This window comes from Salmo salar, chromosome ssa12 (genome assembly GCF_905237065.1).
Source record: "Salmo salar chromosome ssa12, Ssal_v3.1, whole genome shotgun sequence".
Classification (NCBI taxonomy): Eukaryota; Metazoa; Chordata; class Actinopteri; order Salmoniformes; family Salmonidae; genus Salmo; species Salmo salar.
In genome coordinates, this window is record NC_059453.1 from 71,690,212 (window position 1) to 71,709,928 (window position 19,717).

At 43.1% G+C, this 19,717-nt stretch overlaps 1 protein-coding gene across 2 annotated transcripts in view; it reads left to right on the forward strand.

Moving 5' to 3' along the window:
* LOC106565900 (immunoglobulin superfamily member 21) overlaps nt 1–19,717 on the forward strand; it is a 298,252-nt gene that overhangs the window by 175,807 nt on the left and 102,728 nt on the right. For both annotated transcript variants that reach the window (XM_014133564.2, XM_014133565.2), the window contains exon 3: nt 8,559–8,680. In XM_014133564.2, coding sequence (XP_013989039.1) covers nt 8,559–8,680 — 122 coding nt within the window. The remainder of the gene's footprint in view (nt 1–8,558; nt 8,681–19,717) is intronic.

The window sequence follows — 19,717 nt, forward strand, 5'->3', positions numbered from 1 at the left end:
GATGTGGACTAGGCACTCTAAATCAAAATGATATGTTGACTACAATTAAAGGAGCAATAAAGTGTATGCAAGCCAAATAAGATTTACTCTCTCCAAAATAACTTGCTTTGGAGCATCATAACCAGTATTTCTATGGTAAAGCACTTCCAAATGAGATCATATTCATGGGATACAATTTTGTTAAATACTTTGAAAACATAATTGTCTCATAATTGTCTAACTTCTCACAATTATTCCCAACGCAATATCAAATAGCCGCTTGATCGCTTCTATCTGCATTACATTAGTAGAGACGTCAACATTTCAAATCAAATGATCAGAGAGAATAGATAACCAAGCTGTTAAGTTCACTTCAATGTGGTTGTGTGTTGTTCTTGATATCAATGCCATGTAACATTATAAGTAAGTTAGTGCAGCAGCCTTGGACTTAGGAGTCAACTCAACTCCCGCAGTCTATCTGTGAGTGATTAACCGCATGAGTGTACATGTCACTACCGCTATGTCAACGATGCATCCAACTAGATTACAACATGGAACTTTTAATTGAGAAAACTGCTGAAATTACAATCACAGATGTCTTACACAACTCCTCCTTAAATCTCATTCATGCTTCCCAGTGAGTCCCTGAAGAGCGTTTCATTCAAGAAAAAGTATTCAAAGCAACAGTGGCAGCTAATCAGACCTGAGGAATCCTGAAGCTATCTTTTGATGTTGTTCTCAATCATAATAGGATAGAGTACTGTAACAGGCTGGCTGTAAGAGATAATCGCTGCAGTGAAAAAAGTAGCCATGGACCTTTGATTCTAACTTGGGCTTATTTTTACTCCTCCTCTTGGTACTTCTCTCTGATGCTACTTCAAATAAAATAGTTTGTATTTTCTCTGGACTTTAATACTGTATGCCTTAAGCAAGTCAGCCATATCAGCTATGTTTTTTCAAAAGGCACTAAACGAAGCTAAATTAATTGTTTCGCTGCTAGACAAGGCTCCGCTGATAGCCAGGTGAAGCGGTGGTAAGGATTCACTCCATTGTGCTGGATAGAAAGCTCTGAAGGCCCTAACAGTTTGCGGGCACCGCGTGTCGCCATTATAGTGCAATTAATGTATTGTTTAGTGTTGTGTAGTGTCTTTGCTGGCATGCATCTAAAAAAAAAACGTTTTTGAATTTGCCCACCAAGATTTACATGCTAAAATCACCACTGCACCTCTGTAAAGCACAGCCTGGATTCAACAAAGCAACTGAAGCAAAGCGTTGCCTCCCCAAACTGTGCTTTTCTAACATCAAAGAGTGCTCATCTCCCTCTTACCTTCACCCTCACTCTTGCGCAACAACTTTGGCACTGTCTCTCTCCCTCCCTCGCTCCCTCTTTCTCTCCTCAAAGCTGTCCCTTCTCTAGGAACATGGTCGGTCCACCGATGTGTGTGTGTTGTGAGAGGTGTCATTTTGCCTGTGCATCCAGGTCATTCCTAATTAAGAAGTGAATTCATTGAGGGTGCCACATGACCACCTGTCTGAGGCAGCAATCTTCTCGCTAGTACTTGTAGATCCAGACAACCTGGATCTGATATCTGCATAATTTGACACATCATTCAGGGGCAAGACATGAACAATTGTAATGTCTATTGGATTAGATGGACTGTGAAAAGGTAGAGGGACTGAAAATGTCCAGTTAACAGACCTCAGGCTGTTTGAGAGCGTCCTATAACTCAGCGCCCGGGACAGTTTCTGTCTACAATTGATAAGATAATAGATAAGTGCTTTGGTAAGTGCTTTGTTTTTTTTGCCCTTTCTGCCTAAGCACGTTATGGTAGTTACTCAGGTTTGTACAAAAGTACCTTCTATGCAGTGGAATGAGGTACTTGTTGCCATGGATGACCAAGTAGGAAACAAGAGACACACATAATTAGGGGTTTTATTCCAAATTATGACAGAAGAAGATGAACCAAAAGGTGTGTTAAAATAAACAAATATAAACTGAATTGAAAAACAAACTGTCCTAAAGCTTCAACTTAAAAAAAGAACTGAAGTCAAGAAGTCCAGACGTTTAAAAAAAAGTAATTCAGCGCATTCTCAGATGACATTGCGTGAAGGACCACTAAGTGAAGCTCGTTTTTTCCCGCTCTTTATGGAAACCCTAAGGAGTCATACACTGCATGACCAAAAGTATGTGGATTTCTGCTCGTCGAACATCTCATTCCAAAATCATGGGCATTAATATGGAGTTGGTCCCCCCTTTGCTGCTATAACAGCTTCCACTCTTCTGGAAAGGCTTTCCACTAGATGTTGGAACATTGCTGCAGGGACTTGCTTCTATTCAGCCACAAGCGCATTAGTGAGGTCAGGCACTGATTTTAGGCGATTAGGCCTGGCTCACAGTCGGCGTTCCAATTCATCCCAGAGGTGTTCGATGGAGTTTAGGTCTGGGCTCTGTGCAGGCCAGTCAAGTTCTTCCACACCGATCTCGACAAACCATTTCATTATGGGCTTCGCTTTGTGCACAGGGGCATTGTCATGCTGAAACAGGAAAGGGCCTTCCCCAAACTGTTGCCAAAAAGTTGGAAGCACAGAATTGTCTAGAATGTCATTGTATGCTCTAGTGTTAAGATTTTCCTTCACCGGAACGAAGGGGCCTAGCCCGAGGCATGAAAAACAGCCCCAGACCATTATTCCTCCTCGACCAAACTTTACAGTTGGCACTATGCATTGGGGCAGGTAGTGTTCTCCTGGCATCCACCAAAACCAGATTTATCTGTTGGACTACCAGATTGGTAAGTGTGATTCATCACTTCAGAGAACGCGTTTCCACTGCTCCAGAGTCCAATGGCGGCGAGCTTTACACCGCTCCAGCTGACACTTGGCATTGTGCATAGTGAGCAGCCTTGTGTGTGGCTGCTCGTTCACAGAAACCCATTTCATGAAGCTCCCGACAAACAGTTATTGTGCTGACGTTGCTTCCATAGTCAGTTTGGAACTCAGTAGTGAGTGTTGCAACTGAGAACAGATGATTTTTACACTCTACGCACTTCAGAACTCGGCGGTCTCGTTCTGTGAGCTTGTGTGGCCTACCACTTCGTGGCTGAGCCGTTGTTGCTCCTAGATGTTTCCACTTCACAACAGCAATTACAGTCGACCGGAACAGCTCTAGCAGGGCAGAAATTTGACGAACTGACTTGTTGGAAAGGTGGTATCCTATGACGTTTTCACGTTTAAAGTCACTGAGCGCTTCAGTAAGGCCATTCTACTGCCAATGTTTGTTTATGGAGATTGCATGGCTGTGTGCTCGATTTTATAAACCTGTCAGCAACGGGTGTGGCTGAAATGGCCTAATCCACTAATATGAAGGGGTGTCCACATACTTTTGTATATATAGTGTACCTAACTGCCCCAGTGGCTTTCCATAGTCCCCTACACACACCACAGCGTGCTCTGTCCATTGTGCTGTCACAGCACGGCGAAGTTACAGATTTTGTGCCAACCTGTCACTCAATCATTTTAACTTTTTAGCTATTTTTATCAAGGGACATAAAACTAAAACTGAGGGGCACAAGTTTCAACTTAGGGGGCTGAGCCCCCTTTTGTCCCCTTTTGGAGCCGGGTCGGTTTTGCAAAACATTCATTTTCAATAAACATGATCATGATACAAAGTTTCAGGTTATTTTAAATACATGAAGTTGTTTTAGCATTAACAGTGCACAGTATCAATGTTTGAAAAGTACTTTGCTATTTCAACATGTGACGGAAAAAAGTTTTTTCCCCGCAATGAACAGATCGGTGGCACTTTCCAAAGCTCCTCCGGAAACATACTTTAACAACGGAATTCAGAAGACATTACCTAGAACTTTGACTGTTTGTAGGTAAGGATATTAGTTCAATTATAACCTTAGATGACACCAGTGGCTGTTACAACCTGAACTATAATGTTACGACTGTAATTGTGCATTTCTGCAAATCAGTTATGGGATATAAGAAGGATAAGGATATTTGTTAGGCAGGGTTTTTTACTGTGCAGTCCACGGTACAGCCGTCACACTTGTCATTGATTTGAACTTGTCATTTAACTTTTATATCTCAAACACACATTCCCCTGAGTTCAACATATCAACATCATTCACTTACAATTTTTCATGCTTTGTTGTAAAGTGATGTCAGACAAAAATGTCTCTTACAGTTTTTCTGAAAGGTCCATTACAATGACTACAATCCAGGCATAGAGCAGGTTGGTGGGAAAGCACAATTTTCCAACACGGCTTTGCTTTTAGCGGCTGACCTTTTGCTGTTGCCTCTCCCTGTAAACCTCGGAATGATGCCACCTCGCTGGTGTGTCTCTACATCCCTGAATTGACATTTAAAAGAGGAACAGATGGCTATAATAATCTTGGGTCCTTGAGTGTGGTGCCAAAGCATTCCTTGGGCAAAGTGGTGTCTCTCAAGGAAAGTCTGTTTTTGGCCAAGCCAAGTAAACACTTTGTGCCTATGGGGGGTCATGGTCCCTATCCTCACCAGTAGGTCCTGAATCCTTTCACTGATTACACCTCCCTGCAATTAATCTTCCATAGCAATGAAAATATGATGTCACCCACCTTTGTAACAGCAGACAAAAATGTATTCCACTAATACCACCTACAACTGTTATACATATCCTAAAAAACACAATATTTGTTGTTCCAGTACTTCTACCTCTGTGTTTGCCGGACGACTCACCCTGAATTTAATTGATTGCTACATACAGTACATTCAGTCTGAAACTGCCATCCTAGAAGTTTTTTGTGTGAGTATCAAAGTTTATAACGTCATCATGTAGGCCGGCTCTGGCTCAACCCATCGGTTTATGGGACCAATCAGAATGGTCAGAATGTGTTCACATTCTAGAAATTGTCAGGGAGGGAGGCAAATCTAGACTCATCTTGAAGAAGAAACATCAGTTGGCCGGAGTAGTGTGGATTGGTAACCAAGCAATCCCTGTGCACCTCTTAGCAACTGCCTGAGGTATTTAGCGCCCTTCCCCAGAGACAGAGATGTGATATGAGTTGTTCCACAGTCATTTATGGGCACCAGAATTGTTTGCTCAAATAAAAGTAATTACGCAGTACTGTCCCCTTGTGAAGTGTTGTGTACATTATGCAGTAACTAATCACAATATGCATAGGCCTTATTTACTTCCAAGAGGATTGGATTACAGATAGGATTTTAATTTGATCACCCTGTTGCAGGAGAACTTTACTGCAATGCAGGAAATGTCCAACTTATTTGAGGTTAAAAAGGCTTCTGAAGTTTACACATTTCTGACTTGATTTTCCCTTACGCAGAATCTATCAACCCCTACAAAAATGTCCGTTAATTATAATCTACATAATAATTCACATTTCCTGTTGCTGCAGGATTATTTTCCTGCTGTAGAAAACTGACTAAAATTAAGATGAGATCATCTTCAGTGCGAAGGGAAGAAAGATCCCCAACCCACCAACAATGTCCTTCTTCAAAACGGCATTAGCGGCTCCATTAAAATCCTGTCACCTTTTTTCTTTACGCCTGTCTGTCGTGCTGAGGAGAAGAGAAATCACAGTCATTCAAATGCTAAGTGACTTCCTCTCCCCTGTGAATATTAGAGAGGAGAGCGGTGCTCCATCATTTACTGTGCAGCCCACAAAAAAAGAGAAGGGGATGCAAAATGAGACTATGGTGCTTTGAATATATCCCCCACCTCCGCAATATCTCATCACAAGCCATTACCTCCGACTGCTTGACACCTACAGAACACTGCAGAGTGTCAGTCTTCATTAAGACTCAGCTATATACATGGGCACATACCTAAAGCGCCATAAGTGAGTGTCACATTGATTTCATCACATTGGCAGTTTTCTAAATTAGTTTGAAAGGCTCCTTATCACCCTTTTTAGACAGAAAAAACACCTTATCATGGCAGTAAATGGATCAATGAGATAATTTAAGTCCTGGGTACCCTTACAAAAATGTACCATGGTATTATCATGTTTTTTTTGGTCACTACCAAGGCAGGAAAATACCATGGTACTGATGCAAATACCATGGTATTTTCCTGCCATGGTAGTGACCAAAAAACATGATATTAGCATGATAGTTTTTGTTGTACTGCCATGGCAGGAAAATACCATGGTATTTGCACCATTACCATGGTATTTTCCTGTCATGGTAGTGACCCAAAAAAATGTATTTTTTTCATTGTACTACCATTGTTCATTTTTGTACCATGGTAGCTAGTACAATAAAGAAAATAAATGTTTTGTACTAGCAGCATGTAGTGACGAAACATGAAAGCATGGTAGTTGTTTACAATGTATTATGATGGTCTGTGTCCCACCGTTTTTCAGGTAAAGTGACCAAAAAGTATTCATTTATGGTACTCACATAATGCAACATTGACTATTCGCTCTGCAATGGCAAAGCGTAGGCCTAGTACCCTCTAGCTAATAGTGAAAAACCCCAACACACATGGTCTAGTAGTGTGGTGTACCCTCACCTTGGGACATGGATCGGGTATGGTAAGAAGAATGAAGGGATTCTGAAACCTTAAACGAACTATTTTATATCTTCAAGGCTTCATTCTTCCCACCATACCCTAAAAACTGTATTGAAGAGAGAAGCACCATATAAACTAACTATTTTAAATCTTCATCTGGTGCTTCTCTCTTCAATACAGTTTTTAGTTGTCTCTCATTCATTCATCTGACATGGCTACTCTTATGAAATTCTAAATAGTCAACATACAACAACAAAAAACATTTGTAAAAAGGTATTAATTGTCATCTTATCGCATGGATACATGTTCATCATGTAATTGACAACATATCCCTTAAAACAGCAAGTTACAATGGGTGCGTTCGTAAATTCACTCTGGCTATCTACTCCCATTTCAGAGCACTCTCGTCTGAGTGTGCCAAAGCGCAGAATAATTGACACATTTACGAACGCTCAATACCCATTGAATATGGCCGGTGTCAGTAAACGTCAACAAAAAAGGGTAATTCAATTGTTGCCAGCAGCAGTTACAGTCACCAACGCTCTGGATAACATAAAAACAGCCTAACCAGCTCTGCTAGGGCGAGTAAAATGGTCAGAGTGAGGTGTTCTCTCATTTGTGTCTTGAAGTAGCTAGCGAGCTAGCCAACGTTAGCCAGTTAACTTGGGTGGTTGACTGCCGTTGTGAGGCCAGCTTGGATTAACTCTAACCCATTGTGCACTCTGAGCGCAGTCTGGCACTCCAGATTGAATTTACGAACACACCCAATGTTTCCCTTTGTTTACACTCTGTGTGAACGTGTGTTGATCCTGTCACCATGACGACAGGCTAGCTTGACTGGAGCTAACTTTAGCCAATGTTAGCTTCTATGCTAACAAATTTTAAATATTAATGAAACTATCAAAACATCATCAAAAATAACAATTATATCATTACACTCCGCTTAACTTGGTGTTTAATATGTTATGCTTTATAACTCGCTCACCGTGATGATAACGTTTAAAAAAAAAAAAATCTAGCACTTTTCTCTTCATTTTTCAGTTGGCTTGGCTCTCTCATTCAACTGTATAGCGTGAGAGCCACTGTATTGATGAGTGTGAAGCAACCACTAGAGTGAGTGGCTCCCTCTGCTGGCCCGAAACAAGCACAACACCCCTTGACTATAACTACTGTAAATGATTGCAAAATGCCAAAAAATAGGCTACCATATTTATATATATCTCATATTCTCCCACATTTCAGGTTGGCCACCCAGGGAAACCAAACATGAGCAAAAAACGGTACTATTTATACAGAAAGTATTATCCCTTTTTCACAGCAATTATTTCCATTTTTCTTTGATGTTGCAGACAAACTAGGACCAATAATAGTAGTCTGCCTCTGACTTTATCAGAAAGTTGCCCATACTGGTATAGAAATTCATCAATATAATATCAACCAACCTCTTTTGACCTTGGGGCGTTTATTTAATTAATGCATTATACTGCCATTGTGCTATGGTAACGCACAGTTAATAAAGATGGTACCATATGATATTTTTTGTTACCATTTATCATAATTGTCCATTACCGTGGTAGAATTTATAATGCAGGTTAAAACCATGGTATTTCCATGATCCACAACTTACCATGTTGAAAATTAGGCAATACCATGGTATTATTTAGGTGCATGACAGTACCATAATAATTCAAAGCTAAAATCATGGTACATTTCCATGATTCAGATCTATACCATGGTATAAATTATGCAATGCCATGGTAATATTTAGGTACAATGAAAGTGCCATGGTAGTACCAAGGCTTAAACCATGGTACATTTCCATGATTCAGACTATACCATGGTATAAGTGCAAGTACCATAGTTGTACCATGGTATGAATGAAGTACCATAGTGGTACCATGGTACATTTTTGTAAGGGTACTGAATTTGCCTCTTGCAAGCTGTGTTCTGGCTGGTGCAGAACACAGCTTATGGTACCAACGTACCTATCACAGGTATAGAAATATCCGTCCCATGTATTATAGACCATATTTTAGTAATGCTTTCTCTTTTTGCTTGACAGGTCACAGACGGGGGCACCATTAAGCAGAAAATTTTCACCTACGATGCTATGTTTAATACCAATTACTCTCATATGGAGGACTACCGCAAACGAGAAGACCTTGTGTACCAATCTACTGTCCGGTAAGCATCACAAACAATTACTTCTACATTGAATGTTTAAATGTAATCTTCTCCCATTTTGTTTGTTGCCCTGCTACATTGTGCACTATAAGCCTATTTAACCTACAGTATATCCCAAGAAACTCCCAATTGCTAGGAATTAGTGAGCAGAGGTTTTGCTCACTACCATCTGTTGCGGATGATACTGGGACTGGATGTGATGACCCCGATGGAGGGTCAACACCATCATCGTCTTGGCAGGGAGAGGGAGGGAGGGGACGAGAGGTGGTGAGACTCTACTCCACCACTTTGCTGCTCAGGATGTAGATTTCATTGTGGAGCTCTGTCTGAACAGCTGGACAGGTCAATCATTATTCCCACCGCAGAGCTGCTTATTTTCCAGGTAGTGTGGTTCACCTTAGGCACAGCTTAGGGCAGCACTACTGCATGCGGGGCTGTGCTCCATACCTCCTTCGCCACCCTCCTTCCCATCAAACACACATACATACACACCCTACCCGATCCCAGAATATAGAGCCCTTCTGTTTGTGCATGAGAAAGTTTTGCAGAGTGCAAGAGAGGGATGGAGCGGGAGGAATCATCTGGCTCTGGTTGGGTAGATGACATGTCTGAGGAGTCCTGGGTACTGTCTTCCTTTACCCCGAGCCTTAACAATACGGCTGGCATCTGCTCCCCTCTCCCTCTCCCCCTCCCTCTCCCCCAACCATCTCCCTCCCTCTCCCCTCCCTCTCCCTCTACCCCAACCATCTACCTCCCTCTCCCCCACCCATCTCCCACTCCTTTTCCCATGCATTCTCTCCTCTTGCTTTCATTGCCTCCCTCCATCACTCTCTCATATTGGCACTCATACTTTGTATAGAGGAGTAATAGAAGCCATTAAGCCAACACACTGCATCATTCTAGTACCTCTTATCTCCCCCTCCCTCTTCTCCCCCCTTCTCGCCCGCATCCCTCTTCTTTCCTCCCTCCCTCCCCTTCCCTCTACCGCCCTTCTCTCCCCCTCCCTCTTCTCCCTCTTCTCTACCCCCTTCTTCTCTCCCAATCCCTCTTCTCTCCCCCTTCCCCCTTCTCTACCCCCCCTCTTCTCTGCCCCCTCCCTCTTCTTTCCCCTCTGCCTCTTCTCTTACCCCCCTCTTCTCTATCCCCCACTCCCTCTTCTCTCCTCCTCCCTCTTTTCTCCCCCTCTTCTCCCCCCCTCCATCTTCTCTCTCCCCCCTTCTCCCCCTTCCCTCTCCCCCCACCCACCCTCCCTCCCTCTCCCCACTCCCTCTTCTCTCCGCCCTCCCCTTTCTCTCTCCACCATTCCCAACCTCTCTCATATGTATCTTTTATTTCTGAGCTACTGAGCATTTCCCGACTGAGTATGATGTGCTCAGACAATCCAACAGTACCTTCAGGGGAGTAGTCATCATTGGAATGGACTATTTTACACATGTACTCATACAAGGACAAGTGTGCACACACACCACACACCACACACACACACACACACACACACACACACACACACACACACACACACACACACACACACACACACACACACACACACACACACAGAAACTCACTCATTAGGATTTGAATCGACAGTCCCAGCATGAGGAACAGTTGGATGGTACCTGCTCTGACCTGTCTGTCTGGCAGAGTGCTTAGCCGGCGTTAGTCAAGCAGAGAGGTAAAAGGGCTACCGCCATAGTCACCCAAGACCAGTCAGGAGGAATATGAATCCTCCTGATGTATCCCATGCCTTCCTCCATGGCAGAACACAGAGTTCAACAGCAGAGAGGGATGCAGAGCTCTGATATTTCACATAATCTCACATATCCACCTGAGAGGGGTAAATGTTCCCTACAAAGCCCTGGCATATGACCACAAATGAAAGCTGTAATATTGTGATTTTCACAGAAAGTCCTAGATTCTCATTGAATGCCCTGTCATTTTTTCTGAATATGTTGTTAAATATCAGGAATATGCTGTGCTTGTAGTGTCAATATTACCGAGGTAGATTTACAAATAGAAAGAGAGGTGATCTTTTTCTGTCTTTTTTATTTTTATCAACTGCCCCTGGGCTTAGAAGTAGACAGCAAGCTATTTGACAAATGACAGTGATACAGGCCATAACTCATCCTTACCTTGATGGCTTTTTGATGAAAAACAAAAAAGATGGGAGAAGATTAACCCTAATTGCTCCTATAAGTCTCTCTGGATAAGAGTGTCTGCTAAATGACTAAAATGTGAATGTAAATGTAAGATGAATGGCAATTACTATATATATAAAAAAAAATTAAGCTACATTCAAAATACCAAATTCAAGCATTGTCTCTTCATCTGCACAGCATTTGACAGTTTATGTAATACTGTCTTGGTTATAGATACAAGCTTTGAACAATGAAAAACCAGTCAAAGTGCTCTTCATATACAGTGCATTCGGCAAGTATTCAGACCCCTTGTGTCACGTTCTGACCAGTAAAGGGGTAATTTGTTATTGTAGTTTGGTCAGGACGTGGCAGGGGGGTATTTGTTTTATGTGGGTCGGGGTGTGTGTTTATGTAGAGGGGTGTTTGTTTAGAGTTTCCGGGGTTTTGGTCTATGTTCTATGTTAGTGTATTTCTATGTCTGATCTAGGGTGTTTAGTTCTATATTTAGTTAATTGTGGGGGCACCTCCTCCGGTGCTCCACCTCCATAGGAGTAGGGGCGGGGGTGCACGGAGGTGGAACGGACAGGACCCTTTCCGAACGCCCGCGGGCAGTCAGCAGATTGTCCAGACGGATGGACATATCGATGAGCTCATCAAGGGACAGAGCGGTGTCCCGACAGGCTATCTCCCTGCCGACGTCCGCCCGGAGACTACACCGGTAATGGTCTATAAGGGCCCTGTCGTTCCACCCCGCCCCAGCAGCCAAGGTCCTGAACTCCAGCGCGAAGTCCTGCACGCTCCTCGTCTCCTGCCTGAGGTGGAACAGCCACTCACCCGTCGCTCTTCCTTCCGGAGGGTGGTCGAACACGGCCCGAAAGCGGCGGGTGTACTCTGGGTAGTGGTCTCTCGCCGAGTCTGGACCATTCCAGACAGCATTGGCCCACTCCAGAGCTCGGCCCGTCAGGCAGGAAACGAGGGCACTCACGCTCTCCTCTCCCAAGGGAGCAGGTCTGACGGTGGCCAGGTACAGTTCGAGCTGGAGCAGAAATCCCTGGCACCCAGCCGCCGCTCCATCATACTCCCTCGGGAGCGCCAGACGAAGCGCGCCAGAGCCAGACGCAGTTGGAGGCGGAGGTGGCTGCGTCGGAGGAGGTGGAGAGAGGAGAGCACTCCTCTCCCATCGGTCCATCCTCTCCATCATCTGATCCATCGCGGATCCGATTCGGTGGAGGACAGTAGTGTGGTGGAGCACGCGTTCCTCCATCGAGGGAAGGGGGTTGGCCGCTGCTCCTGCTGACTCCATAGTATTGTGGTGCGGGATTCTGTAAGGCTCGGGCATCGTGAGTGAGGAATCAAAATGCAGGAAGCAGTGAGCACAGGGTAGTGGCTTTTTAATGGGTCAAGAGGTGAACACACACAAGCCACCGCAAACAGCGAATAGCGCACACACAAAACAAAGTGCCCCAAACACAGGGGAAAACACATGCGGCGCAAAACTAACGAAGCATAAACACAAGCACACAAACAGGAATGACAATCCCGCACAATGAGAAGGCGGACCAGCTAATACTTATAGCCCCGCTAATCACCCCCACTACGAACAGGTGCACACAATCACAAAAGGGGGGGAAACAAAAAAGGGAATCAGTGGCAGCTAATAGGCCGGTGACGATGACCGCCGAGCGCCACCCGAGCAGGAGGGGGCGCCACCGTTGGTGGGAATCATGACAGGAGGTTGTTTGTGCACGGCTATGTTTAGCCTATATTACTGTTTAGCTGTCGTTCGTTTTGTTGTTTTTGTGCGTCATAAATCAAGTTCATATTTATATCAAAAACCAGCTTTTACATTAGCATGTTATGTTCAGAACTAGCATACCCACCGCAAACTTCCGGTGAATTTACTAAATTACTCATGATAAACGTTCACAAAATACATAACAATTATTTTAAGACTTATAGATACAGAACTCCTTAATGCAATCGCTGTGTCAGATATTAAAATAGCTTTTCGGCGAAAGCACATTTTGCAATATTCTGAGTACATAGCTCGGCCATCACGGCTAGCTATTTTGACACCCACCAAGTTTGGGACTCACTAAACTCAGAATTACTATTAGAAAAATTGGATTACCTTTGCTGTTCTTCGTCAGAATGCACTCCCAGGACTTCTACTTCAACAACAAATGTTGTTTTGGTTCCAAATAATCCATAGTTATATTCAAATAGCTCCGTTTTGTTCGTGCGTTCAGGTCACTATCCGAAGGGTGATGCGCGAGTGCATTTCGTGACCAAAAAATTCTAAATATTCCATTACCGTACTTAGAAGCATGTCAAACGCTGTTTAAACATTTTTTTAAGCGATTTTTCTCGCAAAATAGCGATAATATTCCAACCGGGCGACGTTGTATTCATTCAAAGGCTGAAAGAAAAAAATTGAGAATTCTCGTGAATGCGCCTCTCAGTCTCACTGTCCCCAGGCTTACCACTCACAAATTCTCCTGCTGTTCTTCGCCCAGAGACAGTAGACACCCCATTCCACTTTCTGGCGCCTTCTGAGAGCCAATGGAAGCCTTAGAAAATGTCACGTTACAGCAGAGATGCTGTATTTTCGATAGAGATGCAACAGAAGGACAACAAATTGTCAGACAGGGCACTTCCTGTATGGAATCTTCTCAGGTTTTGGCCTGCCATATGAGTTCTGTTATACTCACAGACACCATTCAAACAGTTTTAGAAACTTTAGAGTGTTTTCTATCCAAATCTACTAATTATATGCATATTCTCGTTTCTGGGCAAGAGTAGTAACCAGTTTAAATCGGGTACGTTTTTTATCCGGCCGTGCAAATACTGCCCCCTAGCCCCAACAGGTACCTTTTGGCAAACTCCAAGTGGGCTGTCATGTGCCTTTTACTGAGGAGTGGCTTCCGTCTGGCCACTCTACCATAAGGCCTGACTGGTGGATTGCTGCAGAGATGGTTGTCCTTCTGGAAGGTGCTTCCATCTCCACAGAGGAACTCAGCAGCTCTGTCAGTGTGACCATTGGGTTATTGGTCACCTCCCTGACCAATGACCTTCTTCTCTGATTGCTCAGTTTGGCTGGGCAGCCAGCTCTAGGAAGATTCTTGGTGGTTCCAAACTTCTTCCATTTAAGAATGATGGAGGCCACTGTGTTCTTGGGGAACTTCAATGCTGCAGAAATGTTCTGGTAACCTTCCCCAGATCTACACAATCCTGTCTCGGAGCTCTACGGACAATTCCTTCGACCTCATGGCTTGGTGTTTGCTCTGACATGCACTGTCAACTATGGGACCTTATATAGACAGGTGGCTACCTTTCAAAATCATAACCAATCAATTGAATTTACGACAGGTGGACTCCAATCAAGTTGTAGAAAAATCTAAAAAATGATCAATGGAAACAGGATGCACCTGAGCCCAATTTTGAGTCTCATAGCAAAGGGCATGAATACTTATATAAATAAGCTATTTCTGTTTTTTATTTTTAATACATTTGCAAACTTTTGAAAATACTTGTTTTCGCTTTGTCATTATGGGGTATTGTGTGTGGATTGATGAGGAACATTTCTTATTTAATCCATTTTAGAATAAGGCTGTAATGTAACAAAATATGGAAAAAGTCAACGGGTCTGAATGCTTTGCTAACGCCTCAATGTCCTCCTGTGTGAGATTGCTTCAAGTAGAAATATTACCACTTCCATGTCAAAGTCAGATTAGGGTTGCAAAGAAACGGTATTCTACTGTAAACTTTCTGAGTTAACAAGTAAATTACCCGAATGTTGGTAATTTTCAAGGAATATTTGAAACGTTATCAGATGACATCTAGTGGCATTTTTGGGTACTTCAGATAATCACAGGTGTCTGTAATTTATCAAATCAAAATTTGTATCAAATCAAATTATTTCAGTCCCTCTGTGTTGGCATTATCATAACGGAAATACAGTTGAAGTCGGAAGTTTACATACACCTTAGCCAAATACATTTAAACTAAGTTTTTCACAATTCCTGACATTTAATCCTAGTAAAAAGTCAATGTCTTAGGTCAGTTAGGATCACCACTTTATTTTAAGAATGTGAAATGCCAGAGTAATAGGAGACAATGATTTATTTCTACTTTTATTTCTATGTAAATTTGTGGAGTGGTTGAAAAACGAGTTTTAATGACTCCAACCTAAATATATGTAAACTTCCGACTTCAACTGTATATACTTGTGCATGACACAAGTAATTTTTCCAACAATAGTTTGCAGACAGATTATTTCACTTATAATTCACTGTATCACAATTTCAATGGGTCAGAAGTTTACATACACTAAGTTGACTGTGCCTTTAAACAGCTTGGAAAATTCTAGAAAATGATGCCATGGCTTTAGAAGCTTCTGATAGGCTAATTGACTTCATTTGAGTCAATTGGAGGTGAACCTGTAGATGTATTTCAAGGCCTACCTTCAAACTCAGTGCCTCTTTGCTTGACATCATAGGAAAATCAAAAGTAATCAGCCAAGACCTCAGAAAAAAAAGTGTAGATCTCCGCAAGTCTGGTTCATCCTTGGGAGCAATTTCCAAAAGCCTGAAGGTACCACGTTCATCTGTACAAACAATAGTTCTCAAGTGTAAACACCATGGGACCAAGCAGCCGTTATACCGCTCAGGAAGGTGACGCGTTCTGTCTCCTAGCGATGAACGTACTTTGGTGCGAAAAGTGCAAATCAATCCCAGAACAACAGCAAAGGACCTTGTGAAGATGCTGGAGGAAACAGGTACAAAGTATCTATATCCACAGTAAAACTAGTTCTATATCGACATATCCTGAAAGGCCGCTCAGCAAGGAAGAAGCCACTGCTTCAAAACCGCCATAAAAAAGAACACCATCCCAAATGTGAAGTACGGGGGTGGCAGCATCATGTTGTGGGGCTGTTTTGCTGCAGGAGGGACTGGTGCACTTCACAAAATAGATTACAACATGAGGAGGAAAATTGTGGATATATTGAAACTACATCTCAAAACAGCAGTCAGGAAGTTGACGCTTGGTCGCAAATGGATCTTCCAAATGGACAATGACCCCAAGCATCCAAAGTTGTGGCAAAATGGTTTAAGGACAACAAAGTCAAGGTATTTGAGTGGCCATCACAAAGCCCTGACCTCAATCCTATAGAAAATGTGTGGGCAGAACTGAAAAAGCGTGTGCGAGCAAGGAGACCAACAAACCTCACTCAGTTACACCAGCTCTGTCAGGAGGAATGGGCCAAAATTCACCCAACTTATTGTGGGAAGCTTGTGAAAGGCTACCCGAAACGTTTGACCCAAGTTAAAAAGTTGAAAGGAAATGCCACCAAATGCTAATTGAGTGTATGTAAACTTCTGATCCACTGGGAATGTGATGAAATAAATAAAAGCTGAAATAAATAATTCTCTCTACTCTTATTCTGACATTTCACATTCTTAAAATGAAGTGGTGATCCTAACTGACCTAAAACAGGGAATTTTTACTAGGATTAACTGTCAGGAATTGTGAAAAACTGAGTTTAAATGTGTTTGGCTAAGGTGTATGTAAACTTCCGACTTCAACTATATATACACTGCTCAAATATAATAAAGGGAACACTTAAACAGCACAATGTAACTCCAAGTCAATCACACTTCTGTGAAATCAAACTGTCCACTTAGGAAGCAACACTGATTGACAATAAATGTCACATGCTGTTGTGCAAATGGAATAAACAACAGGTGGAAATTATAGGCAATTAGCAAGACAGCCCCAATAAAGGAGTGGTTCTGCAGGTGGGGACCACAGACCACTTCTCAGTTCCTATGCTTCCTGGCTGATGTTTTGGTCACTTTTGAATGCTGGCGGTGCTTTCACTCTAGTGGTAGCATGAGACGGAGTCTACAACCCACACAAGTGGCTCAGGTAGTGCAGCTCATCCAGGATGAAACATCGATGCGAGCTGTGGCAAGAAGGTTTGCTGTGTCTGTCAGCGTAGTGTCCAGAGCATGGAGGCGCTACCAGGAGACAGGCCAGTACATCAGGAGATGTGGAGGAGGCCGTAGGAGGGCAACAACCCAGCAGCAGGACCGCTACCTCCGCCTTTGTGCAAGGAGGAGCAGGAGAAGCACTGCCAGAGCCCTGCAAAATGACCTCCAGCAGGCCACAAATGTGCATTTGTCTGCTTAAAAGGTCAGAAACAGACTCCATGAGGGTGGTATGAGGACCCGACGTCCACAGGTGGGGGTTGTGCTTACAGCCCAACACCGTGCAGGACGTTTGGCATTTGCCAGAGAACACCAAGATTGGCAAATTCGCCACTGGCGCCCTGTGCTCTTCACAGATGAAAGCAGGTTCACACTGAGCACGTGACAGACGTGACAGAGTCTGGAGATGCCGTGGAGAACGTTCTGCTGCCTGCAACATCCTCCAGCGTGACCGGTTTGGCGGTGGGTCAGTCATGGTGTGGGGTAGCATTTCTTTGGGGGGCCGCACAGCCCTCCATGTGCTCGCCAGAGGTAGCCTGACTGCCATTAGGTACCGAGATGAGATCCTCAGACCTCTTGTGAGACCATATGCTAGTGCGGTTGGCCCTGGGTTCCTCCTAATGCAAGACAATGCTAGACCTCATGTGGCTGGAGTGTGTCAGCAGTTCCTGCAAGAGGAAGGCATTGATGCTATGGACTGGCCCGCCCGTTCCCCAGACCTGAATCCAATTGAGCACATCTGGGACATCATGTCTCGCTCCATCCACCAACGCCACGTTGCACCACAGACTGTCCAGGAGTTGGTTGATGCTTTAGTCCAGGTCTCGGAGGAGATCCCTCAGGAGACCATCCGCCACCTCATCAGGAGCATGCCCAGGCGTTGTAGGGAGGACATACAGGCACGTGGAGGCCACACACACTACTGAGCCTCATTTTGACTTGTTTTAAGGACATTACATCAAAGTTGGATCAGCCTGTAGTGTGGTTTTCCACTTTAATTTTGAGTGTGACTCCAAATCCAGACCTCCATGGGTTGATAAATTGGATTTCCATTGATTATTTTTGTGTGGTTTTGTTGTCAGCACATTCAACTATGAAAAGAAAAAAGTATTTAATAAGATTATTTCTTTCATTCAGATCTAGGATGTGTTGTTTAAGTGTTCCCTTTATTTTTTTGAGCAGTATATATATATATATATATATATATATATATATATATATATATATATATATATACACATTTACAAAAATAAAATATTATAGAAAATAGAATGACATAGCTGTAAAATGTTTGCCTGATTATAAACCAATAACTTAGTGAATACCATTAGTGTTTAATATGACAGTTTCAGCATGAAATATCCTCTATACTGTATATATTTTGACAGACTTGTAATTATTTTATTTTACTATGTCTTTGTTGATAGTGTTTTCAAACCAAACGGGTGGCAGTTGTGAAAAAAGACAATAGTTAGAAGATGCCATTGTTAATTAGATGCTTTTTTCATTAATTAGGCTATTTTCTCTTAAACCATATGGTCTATCTAGTAATAACTAATGGACAATATGGACACAGACATACAAAATGTATACTATATATGAATACTTTTTTAAAAGTTATTCAAGTATAAATTACCAATGTTACCTCAATTGCGATAGATTACCTTTTAATTGCCAACATTACAGAATATTCTGGCAATTTTGGTAAATTACCAGTAGCTTTGCGACCCTCCCTGTGACTTACCCATACTACTGAGGGAAAATAAGTTGTTGAAGGTGTTTAAAAATGTATTCCATCAGAGTGAATATTTAATAGGAAACACAATGTTAGACATACAACCTTTTCCCCATTCCTAAATTTGAAGGACAAGTCATTCTTCAACAGGCTTCACAGAAAGACTCTCGCTCAGGAAAAAAATCCATGTTGTGAGGCTTCTCTGTGACCCTTTGCCTCTGTTTCACCTATCTTTCCATGCCTTGCACCATCTTGTCTAAGAGCTGTCTTCTCAGAATCTTCCTCTGTTCTTGTGTGGGTTAGGCTCCAGACAACCATCCAGGCCTATGGACAACAACAATATACAGCTTTGTGTGTAAACACAGACTTGGGACATACCAGCATACAGATAGTGGCCTACAAAGCCATCCCCCTCTCCCAGCACAGAGAATCACAGTGTTCACATAAATGGCGTTGTGTTTAAAATAGGAGTGTTTCCTCTCCAGAGGAAACACTGGCGGAGACACAGTCTGCCTCTGCCTTACTGCCTTACACACCTTTCTAGTCTCTTCATATCTTTGTCCTCTAGGCTAACAGTCTTTGTTTCTCATATACTTACATCAGACAATCCCCCTAGCCAGCCTTAATGCAGGGATACAAGGCTCCTGCACTTAAGGCTAAGAAGAGCACAGTGAAGCAGAAGCCCAGTTCCTGACACCACGTTAGCTGATTTGCTGCAGAGATTGTCTGGCTGAGCTAACAGGGACCACTCTGTGCAGTGTTCTGTCAGGACGACTCTCTCTCTCCCTCCCTGTCCCTGTAACACAGCACAGCTTCCAGGCATGGACAGCACAGGAAGGACTGCAAGAAGAAAACAGAGTTAAACAGAATAGTCATTACTCCCCAGGGAGGATTGATATCTCTCTCTCTCTCCCTCTCTCTCTTTTCCTCTCCCTTTCTCTGCTGTTTTTGCTGCTCTTCTGAGTGGCCTCATTGCCATCGATCCTATACTGGTGTGTGTGTGTGCGTGTGTGCGTGCGTGCGTGCGTGCGTGCGTGCGTGCGTGCGTGTGTGTGTGTGTGTGTGTGTGTATGTGTGTCGATGTGTGTGTGTGTGTGCGTGTATGGGTGTTTCTATTTTGTGAACAGTATGTAATATGTTGTTTTGACTGTACTGTGAGAGATAGTCATTTTTT